At 62.9% G+C, this 18,562-nt stretch overlaps 2 protein-coding genes across 5 annotated transcripts; both read right to left on the reverse strand.

Moving 5' to 3' along the window:
• Positions 1-2,164: 2,164 nt before the first annotated feature.
• Kcnh4 (potassium voltage-gated channel subfamily H member 4) lies at positions 2,165-15,675 on the reverse strand. 3 transcript variants are annotated; one of them, XM_021240351.2, is made up of 16 exons: positions 15,457-15,675; positions 13,751-13,984; positions 13,515-13,661; positions 13,291-13,418; positions 12,460-12,700; positions 12,117-12,274; positions 9,300-9,507; positions 8,377-8,568; positions 8,081-8,280; positions 6,710-6,959; positions 5,943-6,169; positions 5,597-5,635; positions 5,202-5,506; positions 4,834-4,940; positions 3,901-3,974; positions 2,165-2,709 (listed from the first exon to the last, which is right to left on the reverse strand). In XM_021240351.2, exons 1-16 carry the CDS (start codon positions 15,530-15,532, stop codon positions 2,350-2,352), a joined length of 2,946 nt encoding a protein of 981 aa, XP_021096010.1. In that variant the 5' UTR covers positions 15,533-15,675; the 3' UTR covers positions 2,165-2,349. The 3 variants fall into 3 exon arrangements, with proteins under 3 accessions (XP_021096010.1, XP_087058418.1, XP_087058419.1); XM_087202292.1 differs by having other exon boundaries at positions 5,202-5,635; XM_087202293.1 differs by lacking the exons at positions 2,165-2,709; positions 3,901-3,974; positions 4,834-4,940; positions 5,202-5,506 and having other exon boundaries at positions 5,614-5,817.
• A 1,752-nt stretch (positions 15,676-17,427) lies between these two features.
• Hcrt (hypocretin neuropeptide precursor) lies at positions 17,428-18,534 on the reverse strand. Of its 2 annotated transcripts, none has more exons than XM_004859344.4 (2): positions 18,329-18,534; positions 17,428-17,823 (listed from the first exon to the last, which is right to left on the reverse strand). In XM_004859344.4, exons 1-2 carry the CDS (start codon positions 18,347-18,349, stop codon positions 17,512-17,514), a joined length of 333 nt encoding a protein of 110 aa, XP_004859401.1. In that variant the 5' UTR covers positions 18,350-18,534; the 3' UTR covers positions 17,428-17,511. The 2 variants fall into 2 exon arrangements, with proteins under 2 accessions (XP_004859401.1, XP_021096015.1); XM_021240356.2 differs by having other exon boundaries at positions 17,428-18,068; positions 18,329-18,515.
• Positions 18,535-18,562: the final 28 nt, after the last annotated feature.

Consider the following 18,562-nt stretch of genomic DNA (forward strand, 5'->3'; position numbering starts at 1 on the left):
TTAAAAAACTGTAACAAATCAAAACCCACCCGAGACGGCTGTGGCCTCTGTCCCCTCGGACACCGGCTTAACCAACTTTACTCTGGAGCCAACCCTGGAGAATCAACCAGTCTGGGACAACCAGACAAACAGCTATGCCCACACCTAGTTCCAGCTGATTGACAGGGTGCTTGTTTTTTTTGTTTTTGTTTTTTTTTCCTTCCTTCCTTCCTTCCTTCCTTTCTTTCTTTCTTCTTTCCTTTGATTCTTGAGATAGGGTCTCTCTGGAGTTTGAGCTGGACTTGAACTCACTGTTGGCCTCTGGTAATCCTTCTGTCTCAGCCTCCTCAGTGCTGGGATCACAGCCCTCGCTACCATGCCCTGCCCAAGGTGCCTGTTTCTTACAACACCCCAAACCCCTCCTACCCCCCTGACAGTAGTCATCAGAGTGCTGAAGCTGAGAGACAAGACAGGCCTTGGGAGAGGGGGAGGACTCTTAAGCTGGTTCTTAGCTGGTGATCACCCGCCCACACACACCTGGCAGCAGTTCCCTATGCAGGACACCCAGGGTCCCCTGGGCCCATCCTTGCAGGGCTGGACGAGGGCCTGATCCAGGATGGGGAGGATGGGCTATGACAGCCCCTTGGGAGCTCATTAAGGTTTCTCCTCACCCCTGGGGTCCCTGGTGGCTCACCCGGTGCCCAGTGGATTGGCTGGCGTCTGCCTTTCCTAGAGACAGCAACAGGGCCTTGGGGGTGGCAGGGATGACTGTCATCGGCTCCTCCAAAGCCCTGGGGCACTCAGCCCAAACCCCAGAAACAGCCAGCACTAAGGGCTACAAAAATAGAAGTTTATTTCCTATCCAAAAGTGACCTGGGGTGTTGGGCGTATGGAGGGCTCTGGCCAGGGTGGGCGGGTCGGCAGTGACACTGGAGCGATTCGGGTTGCTGGCTAGCAGCAGAGACCAGCCCTAGAGACAGCCTTCGGAGACACGGACAGAGGTGTTGGCAGACGGAGCCTGGGGTAGAAACGGACATTCAGGGCGGAAGCGACGCCTTGGGCATGGAGCCAGGAACCCACTCTCAGGCAGGGCTCTGTACAGAGACCGGGCAAAGAATTGAAGCTCCAGAAGGCCCCTGGGTGTCAGGAAATGATTCAGAGAGATGGGGCTACAAAGAATGGGGGACTGTAGACCCCATCTAAAGTGGACAGTGGGCAGCTGGGTGTGGTGACCCCCCCCGCTGTGATCCCAGGACTCTGGGAGGCTGAGTCAGGAGGATCACAAAGTTCAAACCCAGCCTAGACAACTTAGTGACTTAGTGAGACTTGAAAAAATGGGGTGGGAATGTAGCTTAGTGCAAAGTCCAGGGGTTTAATCCCCAGGGATCCCCCCCAGGAGGCCAGTAGCCATCCAGCACCAAGTGATCACCAGTAATCGCCAGATAACTGTTGGCTCAGGGTGGGAAATGCTACACAGTTTTAAATTATTTTTCCCCCCAGTACTGGGAATCGAACTCAGGACCTTGTGCCTACTAGGCAGTTGCGGTGCCACTGAGCTACATCCCCAGCCCTTCACATATTGAACTCAGGTCCTTGCGCTTGCGTAGCAGGCGATGAAACCACTGAGCTAAATCCCCGGTCCCCTACGTTTTTATATTTTGAGGCAAGGTCTTGGTGTATAACTTGAAATCCTCCTGCCTCAGCCTCCCAGAGTGCTGAGATTACAGGTGTGCGCTATCACGCCCAGATGAAATACTGGACTTCTATGTGACCTATCTTTTTTTTAATGTTGGCAGCTCATTTGCATTTTGGGAAAATGCTCTGAGAGGCGAAGACGACATACTGGGGGCTGTCAGTTTGCTTCCTGTGTATGCTGGGAGCCCCTCAGGCCTGGGCAGATGGCAGAGGCCTAGGACATCCTGGTTGCTCACATCCAACCAGAACTGCACGTGTGCCCCTCTCAGGGTGACACTGTCCTCGGAGTCTCCGGCAGAGAACTCAGGAGCCGGGACAGAGGACCCCAGGGTGTCGCTGAGCTGATTCCGGGGAGGAGTTCCCCCCGTGGACGCAGCCCCGGCTGTGCCTTAGCCTTCATTTCCAGGCTGCACCTGGGCCCCCGCCCGCCCTGGCCCAGTCTCTACCTGCTTCTGGCTCCTGGGAGGAAGAAGCCTGAGGCATCCGCCAGCCCCGCCGTCTTCCCAGTCCTCTGCTGCTGGACGCCAGGCCCTGGACAGCCCCTCAAAGAGGAGGATGGGGAAGGTTTGCAGAAGGGGTGGGGTCAGAAGTCCGAGACTCTGGTGCCAGCCAGACCTGAAGCAAAGGGTGAGGGCCCGGGTCCTCCCTAACGGCAGGCCCGGGCCCAGGCCGGGGTCAGTGCAGTGAATCCGACCTGGACTGGAGGCTGGGCCTGGCGAGGCTTGGGGTCCCAGGTAAAGGCACCGCAGAGGGGCTCGGCAAGTCAGGCTCTGAGGGACGGGGGACCGGCGCAGACGGTGTGGAGCCCGCGCGGGCCGGGCAGTGGACCTCAGCAAGCGTCGTGTCCTGGAGGCTACTGGGTGGTCCGGAGGCACAAGGAGAGCTGCACAGTGGCCTCCACTTGGGACGAGGAAGGTCTGGAGGCCAGGCTGTGGGTGCCGGGGACCCCAGGGGGCCCATGTGGGCCTGCAGCAGGCCCATCATGAGCCGCAGCTCCCGGCTCAGCTGAGACACTTCCTGGTTGAGGCGTGAAATCTGTCGAGAACACACGGAGGGGTCTTGCGGAGCCGCAGGCACCCCCCTCTGTGGTTTCCAGAGTTCCAGGCCCTCACCCTGGGAGGACGGCCCGGGCAGATGCCCCAGTCTCTGTCCAAGGATCTGAGGCAGCAGCAGGCCTATTCCCTTCCCTCCCTTTGACAAAGCATAGACCTGTGTCCCGAGAGTCACCGGCCACAGGCTCAAGCACCTGCACTGTGGTGTTCAAACTCCGCAAATGCAGTCAGTCGAGGAACCTGTCCAAGTGGGGATTTCTGGGGCCCACCCCAGTCCTACCCCAAATTGAGTGAGGCCCAGGAATCTGCATTATTTTCAGGACCTGGGATTGAACCCAGGGCCTTTGAACTGAGGTACATATCCTCACCCCTTTTACTTTGAGACAGGGTCTCACTAAATTACTAAAGTGCCCAAACTAGGCTTGAATTTTTTTTTTGGTACTGGGGATTGAACTCAGGACTTGTGCTTGCCAGGCAGGCAGTGCCACTGAACTATATCGTGGCCACTGGTCTTGAATTTTTAACCCTCCTGCCTCAGGCTCCCAGAGTGCAGGGATGGCAGGAAGCCACCTCCATCCTTGCCAGGAATTGTATTTTAATAGGTGACTGACAGACACTCAGGTTTGGGGACCACTGGTCTAAAAGTGGGGTGCGTTTGTGGCAGGGAGCAGAAACAGGACTTCCCCCTTTGTGAGGCAGTTCGGGGCAGGTCCTGCCCTGGCCCGGGCTCCGCCCCTCAAGGTACCCGCTGTGTATCAGAGCCCAGGGGAAGGTGACTCCCTGGAGTGGGCCTGGCTGTGCCATGGCGACCAGCAATACTTTGGTCTGGGATCCCTCGGGAGGGGCCGGAGGCGCTGACTCTGGGCTCATCCAGGCCACAGAAGCCTCCGCCTGCCCCCCCATTGCCCAGGGCGGGGGCCACACAGACCCCCGCCCTGGGCCTCATCCCAGGCTTCGAACCTTGGCTGGCTGCAGGAGTGCTTCACTGCTAGCTGCAGCCCACTTGCATGTCCCACCTCTGGGAAGGGTGTGTTATAATTTCACCTGTTTTTAGGTGAGGAAACTCAAGTCCAGAGAGCTCGTGGGACTTGCACAAGGCCATCCAGCCGGTGTGAGGATTGGAACCCAGGACCCCCGCTCCCGAGCCATGCCCATGGGTGCCCGCCTCACCCACCTCCTGGTTCAGCCCGCAGACTTTCTCCCTCACCGACTCCGCCTCAGTGGCCAGCTCTGGGCCCGGCCTGGGGCCTGCAGGAGAGGAGTGAGGGTGAGCCTGGGACACGGACAGGGACAGGGGCAGCGGGGCAGGCAGGGAGCAGAGAGGAAGGCTCTCGGGGCGCCTCCCTCCCTCCACCCGCGTGCGCTCGGGGTGGAGCCTCTGCCAGCCCAGCCCCTGTCCCTCGGTGTCCCTCCGCTGTGTGCGCCCTGGTGCCCTTCAACAGCTGCTCCACAGGGCGAAGTCCTACCCTACCCCAATCACTGTTTCTTTCCTTTTCTTAGTACTGGAGATTGAACCCAGGGCCTTCACACTGAACGACATCCCCAGACCTTTACTTAATTTCTTACTTTGAGACAAGGTCTCACTGAGTCACTGAGTTCCCCAGGCTGGGCTTGAACTTGCAGTCCTCCTCCCTCAGCCTCCCAGAGAGCTGGGGTCATAGGCGTGCACCACCACGCCAGGAACCTAACCCCTCTAAGAAGCAACTCAGTGTCCTTTCCTCTGCTAACAGAGTCCTGCTTTTGTGTCTCAGTGGTATTTTGTACCTGACTCTAGAATCACTTATCTGGATACACAGTTGTCCCCAACACTAGGAAGGGATCTCCTCAAGAGTGTGGGCCAGGTCTGGTTTATCTGTGCCTTCCTAGTTTGGTGCCTGGCATGCAGTAGGTCCCTGCTGGATGTGGGATGGACAGATGGTAGATGGATGGATGGATGATGGATGGTGGATGGGAGTTGGAAGATGAATGGATGGTGGATGGTAGATGGATGGATGATGGATGGATGGTGGATGGATGTGGATGGATAGATGGTTGAGGGATGATGGATGGATGGATGGATGAAGGATGGGTGGCTGACGGTGAGCTGACATCTGCCACTGGCCCTTACCTGCAGGGGGGCCCTGGAAGCGGGGCCTTGGGGGCTCAGGCCTCCTGCTGAACCGGAACGTAGGGGCCTCAGCTGTGCTGCCTGAGTCCTCGATGCCATCTACTACCCTGGGGATGGGGCAGTGCCCGTCAACACACGGAAGGTGTACAGGCCAGAGCAGCTTGGGCAGAGGGTGAAAGGGCCTCAGCCATGGAATGGGGAAGGGCAGTGGTCAAAGGCATGGGCTGTAAGCTGGGTGGGAAGGGCAGAGCAGCCGGGGTAACAGGAAAGAGCACCCCTAGGAACGCTGGGGATGGAGCCCGCAGAGGTCCTGGAAGCGAGAGGGCATACAGGACAGGAGAGGAGAGAAGAGGAGGCTGGCGTCTCACCGAGGACTGAGGTCCAGAGGTCCACAGGGTCCCAGTGGGGGAATGAGACGCTGGGGGGGCTTCCGGGCAGCTGAGCCCCTGGGGGGGGCGTGGGGGGAGGGGGAGGAGAGGAGGGCCGAGAGCGGGGGCAGCTCCTCGCCCAGGAGGCTGAGCAGGGAGCCCTGGGGCCGGGCAGGGCTGAGGCCGGGCAGCAGGAGGGGCCGCAGGGGCGGGGCAGCCCCCCCGGGCACCCCTGAGCTGCCCTCTGTCTCCGAGATGGACGGCAGGGTCTTGTCCGAGGAGGAGCCCAGGCTGTCGGAGCGGGGCTGTGGGCAGAGGGGACAGCAGCACTGCAGGAGAGGGGAACAGACCCTTCCTGGAGAACAGGGTCCCCCCGAGCCCATAAAGGGGGTTACCTGGGAGAGGCGGGGAGACCGGCTGCAGCGGCTGAGGGCCTGTGGGGACACCGGCGGTTCAGGCTGGCCCCCCGCCCTGGTCCACCCAACAGGGCCAGGTGTGCAGAACACGGGGCCTTTGCGTAGAACCGCGTCGGACACCCTCAACTCTGGCTCCAAGGAATTCAGGGTGGCAAGGAAGCGGGGTGAGGCTGAGGGTGCCCACAGGACATGGGGCAGAGCTGGAAGCAGGGGAAGAGCAGAGTTGGGGTGGGAGGGGCACAGGGCTGTGACGATGTCTCCAGGGAGGAGGCGTCACCTGGGCTCTCTGGGGCTGGGGGAGGTCGGGACCTGGAGGTCGACATACACTGGTGTCAATGCCCTGGCGCAGGTTGAAGGTGAGGTCGCGGGGCAGGCCGGCCCGGAAGGCAGCCCCGTACTCTGGGTACAGCTGCAGGACCTCGGCCAGGCCCTGGCTGCTCAGCTGCTGCAGGCCGCAGTAGGTCAGGGCCTTCACATCAGCGCTGGTCTTCAGAACGAAGCTTGGGCCCACCCCTGGCTCAGGGATGTCTGCCCCAATCAGGTCCCCCTTCCCTGCGGGGAGGGGCGGCAGCAGTCAGCTGGGGCAGGGGGCCGGAGGATGGCTGGATGGATGAGGGGTGAGGGATGGGGCAGGGATGGATAGGGGTGGATGGATGGGAGGGTGATGGGAGGAGGTGGCTGATGGATCTGAGGGATGATCCGCGTCCCGAAGGGTGGTCCGAAGGGCTGGATCAAGGGCTTGTGGAGATCAAGGGAATTGGGAAAAGGTCAGTGGAGGGTGACGGGTGGAGGCTGGGAGACCATAAGCAGATGCATGAGGAGGGCTGGGGAACGACCAGTGGAACTGGGCTGTCATCCATGGAGTGGCCAGTTAAAGAGTAAAGGCCAACAGAGGTCAGGTCATCAGGAAATGGTCCATGGAGGTGCAAAAGGCCCATAGACCTGAGGAACAGTCACCGGGGAAGGCCAGATAGGCTGGGGGGGAGGCCAAAGAGATTAGGGAGAGGAGCATCCCAGCCCCCAGACTCCTGGCTGTCCCCAAGCCCCTGGGGACAGCTCTGGGGCAGGTGGCAGGTGGGGGGGGCTCCTCACCCAGGATGGCCAGGACCGTGCTGTCCTGGAGCACCTCCAGGGAGCCGGAGCACACGTAGTAGTGAGCCTGCAGGGCGTCCCCACGGCGCAGCAGATACTCGCCCGGGGCGCAGAAGGAGGCCTTGATGTGCAGGGACAGTGCCCGCAGGCAGCCCCGGCTCGCCACCCCGAACAGCGGCAGCTGCAGGATCTCCCGGTTCAGATGCATGGCGACGTCGGCTCGGAGCTCGTCTGGGAAGTCACGCAGTAACTGCATAAGGGGCAGAGGTCATTCCAGCCACATGGCCACTACCGCTGCATCTACTCTCGGGCTGTGCCGTGTGCGGGGAAGGTGCCTTGGCCGACCTCTCGGAAGCCGCCTGCAAGTCTGACCTCAGGCTTGCTGGCCGCGCCAAGCTCCCAGCCTGACTTCCGGCGCAAGACCAGGTCTGCTCCCAGTCCGGCACACACCAGGCTGTACCTGGTCACTCCCATGCATCCCGGCTCCTCAGCCCCCCGCAGCCAGAGCCACCCTGAGGATCGGCCTGCAACCAGGAATCAGAGGCTGGGGGAGGGCTCAGCCCTGCTCCTGAATCCTCGGGGGCCTCGGGCACTCTACTGCCGCTCGCTGGGCCTCGCTATCCCCAGCTGCCAAGCAGAGGCTTATGCCAGGCCCAGACGCCGACGGAGGACCTCACAGTACCGAGGTCCCGCCACACTTCCATCTGCCGCAGGCGAGTCTGCTTCACTCTGGCCTCTCCCTCGGGCGGGCGAGCTCTCAGGCCCCTGGGAGGGACGTCCCCAGGCCTCCTCCCTCCCTTTCTCCACACCCCGCCCAGCCCCTGGCTTTCTCTTCACTTCTCCCCACCTCTGCACCAACCCTTGGGCTTTTTGCATGCCCGACCTTTCACCTCCCTCCCTGAGCCCCACCTTCACCCGGGATGCCTCTACCTCCCCACTCCGCGCCAGCCAGACGCCACAGAGCACCCCAGCCTTCATCCTGCCCTCCTCCAGCCCCACGCTGGCCTCCAGGCCCAAGGTCCGGCAGCGTGCAGTCTGAACTCCAGGCTGTCCAGCCCTCCGGCCGCCCCTCCCCTGCCCTTCTCCTGCCCACCGGGCTGCTCCACTTGGCTCTGGCTCTGCTACCAACCTTTCTGGGCCTGTGTTCCTACAGGGTCTCGCTATGTAGCCCAGGCTGGCCTCGAACTTGGTGATCCTCCTGCCTCTGCCTCCAAGCGCTGGGGTGACAGGTGTCGCTGCCACCCCAGGACATACTGATTAACGGAGTGGCAGGGTGAGCGCAGGCCTGAGCTCCCTTCTGGCTCCCGTAGGTAGCCGAACGCACAGGAAAGGGGGGCAGCGTCCCCAGCCCACTCGAGATCCGCCGCGCACCTCGTTGGCGTCGATGCCGCTGTTGGCGGCCCACGTGGTCTGGAAGTACTCGAGCACGCGCTGCTCGAGCGGCCGCGGCAGGCGGTGGACGCGCACGAAGTCCTCCAAGTCCTTCAGGCGGCGGTGGTAGAGCGAGCGGCGCGAGTACAGGCGCTGGATGACGGCAGTGACGTTGCCGAAGACCACGGCGTGCATCAGCGCTGGACGGGCGGCAGGGGCGTCACGGGGTGTCCCGGCCCAGGACCCCCACGCGCCGCGCGCACCCTCGGGGCCCGCCCTCCCGCTGGGCGGCTCACCGCCGACCAGCATGGTGCACACGGAGAAGACCTTCTCAGCGTCCGTGTTGGCGCACACGTTGCCGAAGCCCACGCTGGTGAGGCTGCTGAGCGTGAAGTAGAGCGCGGCGATGTAGGCGCTGCGCCTCGAGGGCCCCGCTGAGCCGTTCACGTAGGGCGCGTCCAGCCGCCGGCCCAGCTCCTGCAGCCAGCCTGGGGGTGGGCGGGCGAGGGGCTGCAGGACCGGCGCGGGTGACCCGGCCTCCGAGCCGGCCTCGGCCCCACACTGCTCGCCGGGCGGGCAGCCGTGGCCGGTGCTCGGCGGGGCGGGGGTGACGGGGGTCACTGGTGGGAGGGAGGGGCCTGGCTGAGGCGGGGAGGGACGGAAAGGACACCCGGGAGAAGGGAGAGCAGAGAGGGCTGGTCCAGGGCAGGGAACTGGGCGGGGGGGGGGGGGGGTCAGGAGAGAGGCGCGGGAGCGTGGGGAGGCCTGAGGACGCAGGGCAAGGGCTGCTAGGGTGCGCGCCGAGCCCAGGATTCCGGGAGGGGTTGTCCACAGGATTGAACCCAGGGCCTTCACACTGAGCTACCTCCCGGCTCTTTTTATTTTAAAAAATTTGAATTAATTAATTAATTTTGAGACCAGAGTCTCACTGTGCAGTCCAAGCTGGCCTTGATTTCAAGATCCTCCTGCCTCAGCCTCCCAAGTGCTGGGATTACAGGTGTGCACCACCGTGCTAGTTTAAATTCTCTTGATTATCTCATAAAGTCCTTCAGGGTTGTGTTTTAGGCTGCCAGATTTGCCCAGAGCAGCATCCCCAAGGAGCCTGGGAGGTTTGGGGAAACACGGGGATGTGGGTGGGACCTGTGAATCCCAGGAGACAGTGGCTTGGGGACAGGAAGGGAGACAGGTGGTAAAGGACTGTCCGGGGTTGGCGGCTCACCAATGTCCCATAGCAGTGGGTCATTGGCCTCCATCTCCCGGCGCCCGATGACATACCAGATGCAGGCCATCCAGTGGGCAAGGAGCACAAAAACCGACATGAGCAGCGTGAGCACCATGGCGCTGCACTGCGAGTATGGCTCCAGCTTCTGCAGCAACCGCAGGAGCCGCAGCAGCCGCACCGTCTTCAGGAGGTGCACCAAGGAGGTCTGCAGAAGGAGAGGTCAGTGGGAGACTGGGCGGACACCCCCTGCCGTCCTGAGAACTCAGGAGATGCAAGGGGAGAGGAACCAAATAGCAGCCACTAGGCGTTTGTGACCCTCATAGAAACCATGCCTGGGGTCTAGCTCTCAGCTCCACTGATGACCAGCCCAAGGGGACAGTCATGGGACTCGAGACGGGGTTGACAGGCACCAGAGCCCTTTGTGGGTGCCCTGCATTGTTCATAGCCCTCCAGGACAGGGCAAGAGCCTGGTCTGGAGGTAGGGAGGCAAGGCTGCAGGCAAGACCTGGGAGGAGCATGGGAGGAGCCCTCCCCGTGTGGGTCACAGATCCGAGGCGGGCAGCACGCAAGATTGAACCCAGGGCCTTCACACCGAGCTGCATCCCCAGCTCTTTATGTTTTTACATTTTAATTAATTAATTAATTTACAGACAGGATCTCACGATGTATTCCAGGCTGGCCTTGAACTCACAGCAATGCTCCTGTCTCAGCTACCCCAGGGGGAGCTAGGGCTGCTGGGCAACCAGCTGCAAGGGGCTGCCCTAGGGCTGGTAGACCCAGCAGGGCTTTGGGAAGGAACCGTAAATGTTCCTGTGGATCACAGATAAACATTTTTTGGTGCTGTTCTGAGGATCCAACCCAGAAGTGCTCTGTCACTGAGCTACGCCCCCAGGCGTTTTTATTTTTTGAAACAGAATCTTGCTAAAGGTGTAAAGTTGCCTGGGTAGGCCGGGGATGTAGCTTAGTGGTTCCGGCGCCTGCCTTGCAAGCAGAAACTCCCGAGTTTGATCCCTGGTACCAAAAAAAAAAAAGGTTGCCCGGGTAGGACTAGAACTTGGGATCCTCCTGACTCAGCCTTCCTCAGTGCTGGCCAACATTGGCTAATGTTGCTAAAACTGCTTTTTTTTTCTTTTTAGTTCTGGGGATTGAACCAGGGGCTGAAGCATGCTGGCAAGGGTTTTAATTCTGATGTACACTGCCATCCCTGAGACTGCTGTTTTCACTGTGATTATTATTATTACTATTTGTTGTTGTTGTTTCAGACAGGGTCTCACTATTGCAGTTCAGGCTGGCCTTGAACTCACTCTTCAGCCCAGGTGGCCTTGACCTTGCAGTGATCCTCCTGCCTCAGCCTCCCAAGTGCTGGGATGACAGGTGTGTGCCACCGTGCCCAGCTCTATGATCATTAATTCCCCAGTTAGCCCTTCCAGTCTTGGAGATGTAAGCAGGTGGCTGCTTATTTTCTGGTGGGGTGGCTTGGCAGCGAGGGCAGGAGGCTCTGGGGTTTGGTGTGAAGGCCCAGCTGCCCTGGGGTCCTCCAGGAGACCCCAGTGCCCTGAGCCCACACTGCTCCTGAGCCGCCTTGCATCACGTTCTCTCATTCTGGGTGAAGGAACTGGGCAGGAGCGGCCCCGGTCCCCACCGGCCTGTCCAGGCCTCCACACCTGCCTTGGCCCAGAGCACCTGTCTGGGACCAAACCTAGGCCCTGCAGGGGTCCCCGGCCATGGGGCCCTGTGGCCCACACCTCTCCTTGGGCTAGAGGGTCCTGCCTGGCTCCAACTGCACCAGCAGCGCCTCGCCTCCCCGTTTGTGCCCTGCCTTTCCCTGGATGCCCCTCGGGTGCCCTGGCTGCCCGGAAGGCAGGTGGCAGCTGGACCAGGAGTCTGGACCTGATCCAGTGGCTGCTGACCGTGTGGCCTTCATTCGCGGCCTCTCTGGCCTGTGCTGACCTCTGAGGAAGAAGGGTAGGAGGCCACCTGAGAAGAGCACCACGGCCAGCGGTGCAGGTACCGCCCTGAGTGGGCACCGAGGGGCAGCCACGCACACACACGTGTGCACAGCCAGGAGAGGAGCCCTGTAGCCGTTGGCGGCTAGTTAAATCCGGCTGTGTGTAGGTGGTTTCCTGCTATAGCCGGGTACAGCGAAGGCACCAGGGAGCTGCTCCCCTCCCCTCCGACAGCCGAGGGGGTCTGGGGACACAGGTGGGGCTGGGCAGGGCTGTGTCTGCCCCAGAAGCCCTCGCCAGGAGGCTGGGTGAGGGCGAAGCTCCGCTTCTGTGCCCGCAAGTCCTGCACACATCTGTCCCGCGCCTCGCTTCCTGGGCTGCCTTGCGGCCCCTCACCCCTGCCTGCCAAATCCTAGCGCCCTCTGAGCCCCAGCCCCGCTCCCACAGACTCCTTCCCAGCCCACCCCAGCCCTGCCCTGCTGGGCTGCTGCCCCCTCCGCTTCCCCGTCTTGTCGCTCAGGTCTGCAGCCCGGGTCTGCAAGGTCGGCCCAGCCCCAGCCACGAACCTCGCCCCACCTGCACCCCGCGCACCTCTGCCCAGGTCCCCTTGCCCTCGGAGGGCGCATCCCTGTCCCTTCTCCCCACAGAGGCCAGCCGTGCACCACACAGGCTCTGTGCCGCCTAAGTGCTCATTTGTTTGCTAAGTAGAAATGAAGAAGCACCGTTCATCTGGCAGCCACCCAAGTCCGCCCTGGCAGCCAGAGTCAGCTTGCGTTCTCTCAGCCTCCCTCAGAGACAGAGCCGGGGCTCCCGGCGCCCAGCCCAGGCTGAGGGCGAGAGGCAGAGGTGCGTGGGCAAGGTCACTCACCACAGTGACGTTGAAGATATAAAGCAGGTCAAAGGGCAGAGCGGCAATGAGGTCCACGAAGAACCAGGTGGCCAGGTAGTGGAGGCCGATGGAGCGAGGGGCCGAGACCACCTGGCCGGACTGGGACACGTAGGTGGTGCGGAAGTTCAGGATGATGTCTGGGGTGCGAGAGGGCCTTCCTAGGGTGCGTGGCCAGTGACGGGAGGAGGCGGCAGGGAAGCGGGGAGATGGGCCAAGGGAAGGGACTGGGGCTGTAGCATGGCCGGGGCGAGGAAGCCGTTTCCAAAGGCGTCCCCGCAGCCCACCCTCCCCGCTGGCCCGGCCTGCCGGCAGAGGCTCTGACCCACAATGAAGAGCATCTCCACGGCAACATCACTGATGAGCACGTGGCGGGGTGTGGCGGGGGCATCATCGCCCAAGAAGCAGACATTGAAGGGGATGGTGACCGCAACGTAGAAGGTGGCAAGCAGGATGAGGCCGTCCCACACGGCCTTGGGGATGCTGTAGTGGAGGAGGAGGCAGCGGGACCCCCCCACGGAGGCCACCTTGTACTCAGGCACCGATGGCTTTGGCTCAGACGCGTTCTAAAGGGAGAGGGGTGGTGGTTGGGACACTTAGGGGAAAGAGGAGCCAGGGCTGGGAGGGGAGAGGCAGGCTCTGGGGCTGGCACTTCCTTCTCTCTGCATAGCCCTCTCTGAGCAGCCACGTTTCAGGGGCCTTGGCACTGACCCCATGTAGGTGAAGAGGTTCTGGCAAGTCAGACGTGTGCCCTACCTGAGGGGTCACTGCCTCTCCCTCAAGTTCCCCTGGGCTCTCGTGGGTATAGGGGCACTAGCACCATACACCCCAGTCTCCCTAGCCCTGGCAGATGACACAGAGGGTCCGAGATGCCAGGCTGGAGGGTGGGCTTTCTCTCCAGGACCAGAGCAGCTTGTGATTTGAATTCCCACCGCCATGACACAGCCTTTGGTCAAGGGTAGGTGTCTTGTTGCTGCTGGGGCCCCACCCGTGTGACACCACGAGGGAGATGTCAGCTACAGGAGCAAGGGAGAGGGACAGAGCAGAGTGGTACCCAGACATGGGTGGACAGGGGCACAAGCCGCCCGGCAATGAAGAACAGGCAGACGGAACCAGAGCAGACCTGGGCACTCGGCCAGGATGGGACATGACTCACATTGTTGGTCTCCATGCTTCCCTGGCCCCGGTGACTGAAGTGGCCAGTCAGTCGGCGCAGGATGCTGTGGCTTTGCCTCTGCGAGGACCGAAGTTTGGAGCTGGCTCCCCGCCTGCCAAGGGAATTTTCTGTGGGAGGAAGGAAGGGTGTGAGTTGCCGGGGCCAGGTAGGCAGAGGTCCGGGGTGACTCGGGACCAGGACTCCAGGCCCTTCGTGTCAGTTACCGTGATTACTGTCCCCATGGATGCCCGGGGGGCCGAGCCCTGCGCCTCCACTCTGAGTGATGTCCTTGAAGGAAAAGAGGAACAGCACGACCTCGCCCATCTCGTTCTTGATGGGCATCATGTCCAGGAGGCACCAGAAGGCTGAGCCTGCAGGGGTGCAGAGGTGAGGGTGAGCTGCACCCCTCAATGTGCAGTCTCCCCTAGGCCACGAGTCAGGGAGCGACTCAGGTCCTCACCGTCCTTGTGGTAGAAGCAGATTTCGGCCCGGTGCTCCTGGTGGCCCTCCAGGGCCTTGTGCAGCCGCTGCAGCGCCAGCTGGCTGGTCTCTGGGCCGTAGAGGAAGCGGCAGCTGCAGGTCTTCTGCATGACCTCTGTGCGGCCGTAACCTGTGAGCTCACAGAAGCCGTCTGAGCAATACACGATGGGAAAGCCCCGAGGGCCCTGAGCATTGGCCAGCAGGAAGTTGCTGTCTGTGGGGGCAGAGGTCAAGGTCAGGGCTGGTCCAGGAGAGGACGGAGCTGGGGGGGCAGCGGCGCCCGCAAGTTGTGGTCCCAGAGCCAGCAGCTTCTCTGAGTGACATATTCTGAAAGAACCAGAGAGAGCACAGGGGCAGGGCCCCAAGGGTGGCCTACAGCTGAGGCAGGACGACTGGGGTGTTGGAGAAGGAACCCCAACAGGCCATGCGGGCCACCTCCTGCCATCAAGCTGGCGGGCAGCACTTCGAGGTAGCAGCGGTGCATCTGCTGGCCATTTACAGGCTGACCCTGGGCAAGTTAATGACCTCTTCTGGGCCTCCGTTTCCTTATCTGCCAAGTGGGACACAAAACACCTTCACACAATTGCACGAGTTGCATCATTCACTTGGGAGAACAAGTTCTAGTGAGAGCCACTAGGAACAGGTAGAATGACCCCTTCTCTCAGCTTTGGGGTCACGTGCATGGGCTGCTATCCTGTGACAGTGACCAGGGCGAAGATTCTGCCTTTTTAGCTACTTGTTAGGAAACCGAAAGGCAGAAATTTTCCAAACTCAGAAATTTCCTTAGTGTGGGGGGAAGACAGGGATGAGAAGGTCCTCCTGCCTGCCTTCTGGGAAAGGTCCCCCTTTTTAACATTCCTTCAGCTGTTTCAGGGATCTGACCCCAGGGCTGGGGGTCGGGCTGGGGAGAGCAGTGAGGGTCAGGACCAGCGACCCCAGCAGCAGAACCCGGCTGCTTCCTGGGGTCCAGCAGAGGGAGGTGGTGGGTTATCGGAGGACAGTCTCAGTGAGGGATGGGGCTTAGGACAGGACGGGTGCTGGGGCCTAGGAGAGACAACAGGGCTGTGGGGTGGGTGAAGGGGGCACTGAGGGTGCCTACGAGGCCCGGGGCCCTGTCTCCTTCCATCCTGGAGCCTGTTGCCTGGGTGATGGGCGCTATGGAAACAGGGAGGTGTCAGGGGAAGAGGGAGGCGGCTAGGGCACTGGCGGCTCGTCTCCGCCCTCGGGTACCGCTCCCCATCCTGAGCCCCAAGAGGGTTCCCGGGGGCAGGGGGAGCTCTCTGGGCTCCAATCAGGAGAAGGGATGACTGGACCGAGGCCCAGAGGAGCGGCGCGGCTGTCCAAGGTGCTGAACCGCTCTTGTGGGCGACGGAGGGGGGGGTCCCCTCTGTCCCGGGGACGCCCCCTCTCCTCCCCCTCCCCCCCTCGGTCCCAGGGGCCCAACTATTTGGGGGCGCGGGGCCCTAATCCAAGCCGGGTCCTCCGCGGTCTGATCAGAGGCAGGGGTATTGGAGGGCGCCAGCCACTTTGTCCCGCCCTGGGCTCGGAACCCCACGAGGGTCACACCCCCTGCCCGCCCGGCTCCCGCCCGGCTCCCTCCCCTCGCCAGGGCCTCGGGCTTGCAGCGCCCGGTCCCCAGCCCTCGGGGTCGCCCTCGCGCGGCCCGGCCCGGCCCGCCCCACTCACGCGTGCCGTCAAAGCGGGTGGCGATGGTGTCCAGGAAGGTGTTCTGCGGGGCCAGCAAGCCCTTCATGACCGGCATGGCCCCGGGGCGAGGCTCCACAGCGAGGCTCTCCGCTGGAGAGGGCGCCCCATGCGCTCGCCCGCTGCCTCCGCTCGCCGCGCCGTGCCCCGGGCTCTGAGTTCCCGGGCGCCGCCGCACCCGAACTCCCCGCGGGTCGGGCTCTTTCCCTGGGCGGCCCGCACCCGCCAAGTGGCTGGCGCAGGAGGGGCCGCCGGCGACACCGCACCCGCCCCGCTCGGGAGGAGAGCGGCCCACGGAGGGGCGGGGCTCGGCAGGAAGACACACACCCCAAGCGCACCTTGGGAGAGCTGGAGACACGCCTCCGGGTTGGAGGGGCGGGGCTTTGAACACACCCTCCTCCCCGGACGGCCACGCCCCCACGGGTCTCCCTCAGAACGCCTGGAGACTCCTCCCCGGTGGGGCGGGGCCAGGAGGCCACGCCCTCCTTCCCGGTCGGCAACGTCCCACGCGCAACTCCCCGAGAGACCCTGGCCAAGCCTACGGGCCTGGGGCCGAGCTTAGCAGCCTGGCTCGCCCTCCTTCCTGGTGGCCACGCCCCGCGCGTGGTTCGAGGCCCGCTCCCGCGGCTCCACCCTACGGGCTTCCCCGCGCGCCGCCCCGCCCCCGCCAGGCCGGCGTCCAGTTCACGCTGCCGCCTGCCCGAGTTGGGGTTGCCACCGCATCTCGGCGTCCTGCGCTCCAGGGGAGGTAGCGAGGGTTCGGAGGCTGGTTCCGTGGACAGGGTGTCGACCCCCCGAGGGCCCGGGACCCCAAACCTGGAAGCACAGCTAGTGCTTCGTTTCGCACTCAGTTCCTCGAGGCCTTGGCGAACTCTGCTTCTGAGCACAGCGGGCGGGATGGAAAGTCGGAGGCCAGGGGGCTCTGGAATCCCCGCTCCCGGCGCTGTTGTGTGATTACTGTGACAGCCTTTCCGAGCCAGACAGACCCTTCCCTTGACCCAAGAAGGAGCGAGGGGGCCGGCGCCCCTGTTCCCCAGGCCTCCGGGTGCTCCACTGGTAAACAGCGCCACAGCTTTTTATCCCTGTGCTTTCGGGTGTCCTGTTAGTTAGAAAGCTGCTGTCCACGGCTCGAGGCTGGGAGTCCAGCCGAGGTCTTGAGAAGGTGCTGGACGGGCCGCCAGGCACAGGCCTCTTGCCTGGCCGCTCCTGGGTCGCCAGCGTAACTTGGCATTGGTTGGCTCGTTGCTGTGCCACCAGTGTCTATGTGCAGGTTCCCTTGGGCCTAGGTTCTGTGCCCGAATTCCCTTTATAAGAACCCGACTGGTGGTGGGGGAAGTCCCTGGTTTCACCGCATCGTGATGGGTCGCGTCCCCCAGGACCCTGTTTACAACTTCGGCCACACTCTGAATGCTGGGGATTAGGACTGCCACGAAGGGACCTGGGGGAACCAGCGTCTTTGGCTAGCGCTGCAGAAAAGTCTCCCCCACCTCTGCCTAAGAACTTCCCCATGCCGGTGGTGGTGGCCTGCGCCTGTAATCTCAGCTACAGGGAAGGCAGAGACAGAAGGATCTCAAATTTGAGGCCGTCCTGCATAAATCGAGGGAGACCTCGCCTCGACATAAGGTCAAAAGGGCTGGAGATGTCGCCTGGCGCTCCCGGCGCCAAGAAAACAAACAAAAGGCTTCTGTGCCTTCTCCGAGTGCCAGGGCCTTCGCCACCACCACTCCCCGAGACCTCTACCCCTCGCCAAGCGCTGTGGGGGGTTCCCTGTTGAAGCTCACAGGCCGCGTCTGTCCGTGTGCAGCCTGCCTCGCGCTCGGGTTGCGGACCGACTCCCAGATCCCCGCGACGCGCGGGACGCAAGACCAAGCCTTGCGCACCCCTGGGCCTCTGGCCCGCGTGCTTGGGGACCGCAGGACGCTCTCCCGCCCTCGGACAGAGACCAGCCGCACGCACAGAGCCTCGTCTTTATTGCCTTTTGTCAGATGGGCGAACAGGGTGGGTGGGGTGGTGACACGGACCGGGACGTCGAGGGGCTCAGAGCCCGCGCCGCGCCCCCGGCTGCGCGCCCGCGCGCCGGCCCATGGTGAGGATCCCGGCCGCGTGGTTCCCGCCCGCCAGCAGGAGGCGCTGCAGCCGGCCCTGCAGCCCCGCGGGCCCCGCCCGCCGCTTGCCCAGCGTGAGGATCCCAGCCGCGTGGTTGCCCGCGCCGTGCAGCAGCTCGTACAGCCGGCACGAGCAGGTTTTCTGGCGACAGCAGTCGGGCAGGGGCTGCGCGGCCGCCCCAGGGGACAGCAGCGCGGGCGGCAGGAGCAGGAGCAGCAGCAGCGTCACGGTGGCGCAGGAGACCTGGGGGGACACGGACGCGGTGAGGGGGTCCCTACCGACAGCAGCGCCCGCGCCCGCGCCCGCGCCCTTCCGTCGTCGCAGCCCTCGGCAGTCCTGACTGCAACCAGCTGGGATCCTTCGAGAAGGAAGGCCCGGAGGCTGCAGCGGGGCCCTCTGCCCGCTTCCTTTAGGCCTCCTGTCCCCCATTAAAGGCTGCTCCCCGTCTGAGACAGGCCAGTCCGATCTGTGCGGCCGCAACTTGGAAACTCGGAGAAAACAGAGCACGGCATTTAGCACCCTTACGCGCCCCAATGTCCCACCCGCAGGCAAACAAGGGGACCCCGGGCACTGGCGGGGCCCCAGGCTGCCTGGCAGATGGCTGTCCCCCTCTGTTGGCCAGGGCTGCTGGCAGGGAGCTCAACAAACAAGCTCTTAGGAGAAGGGGCGCGGCTGCTGTCAGCCAAGGGGAGAGCCCTTGGCCTGTCCTGCAGCCAGGGGAGGCTGTCAGCCCAAGCCCCGGTCTTACCTTTGTGGGGGGCAGGTTCATGGTGCCAGCGCCCCTGGGCTGTCTGCAGAGCAGGGCTGCGGGTGCTCAGGAATCTCAAGGCTGTGACTGTGATGGCCACAGGGGCCTGGGTTTATAGAGCTCCAAGGTTTCCGGGGAAAGGGCAGGCACCTCTGTGTGCCCGGGCCCAGACAAAGGCACGTCTAAGATTAGCATCCCACAGGGGCCCGGTCTCCAAGCTGGGCCCCAGGAATG

Source organism: Heterocephalus glaber, unplaced genomic scaffold (genome assembly GCF_053883595.1).
Source record: "Heterocephalus glaber isolate CG9 unplaced genomic scaffold, H.glaber_assembly_v1.0 deba00001773, whole genome shotgun sequence".
NCBI classification, from domain to species: Eukaryota; Metazoa; Chordata; class Mammalia; order Rodentia; family Bathyergidae; genus Heterocephalus; species Heterocephalus glaber.

Bases quoted from the DNA above. Each gene is read 5' to 3' on its own strand.
- Hcrt (XM_021240356.2), bottom strand. From the start codon at position 18,009: ATGGGGGACAGGAGGCCTAAAGGAAGCGGGCAGAGGGCCCCGCTGCAG.
- Kcnh4 (XM_087202292.1), bottom strand. From the start codon at position 15,532: ATGCCGGTCATGAAGGGCTTGCTGGCCCCGCAGAACACCTTCCTGGAC. The intron at 6,170-6,709 runs GTGAGGAGCCCC...CCCTCCCCGCAG, and splicing joins CACGGTCCTGGCCATCCTGG to GGAAGGGGGACCTGATTGGG. The intron at 2,710-3,900 runs GTGGGTGAGGCG...TGTTCTCGACAG, and splicing joins TCTGCGGGCTGAACCAGGAG to ATTTCACGCCTCAACCAGGA.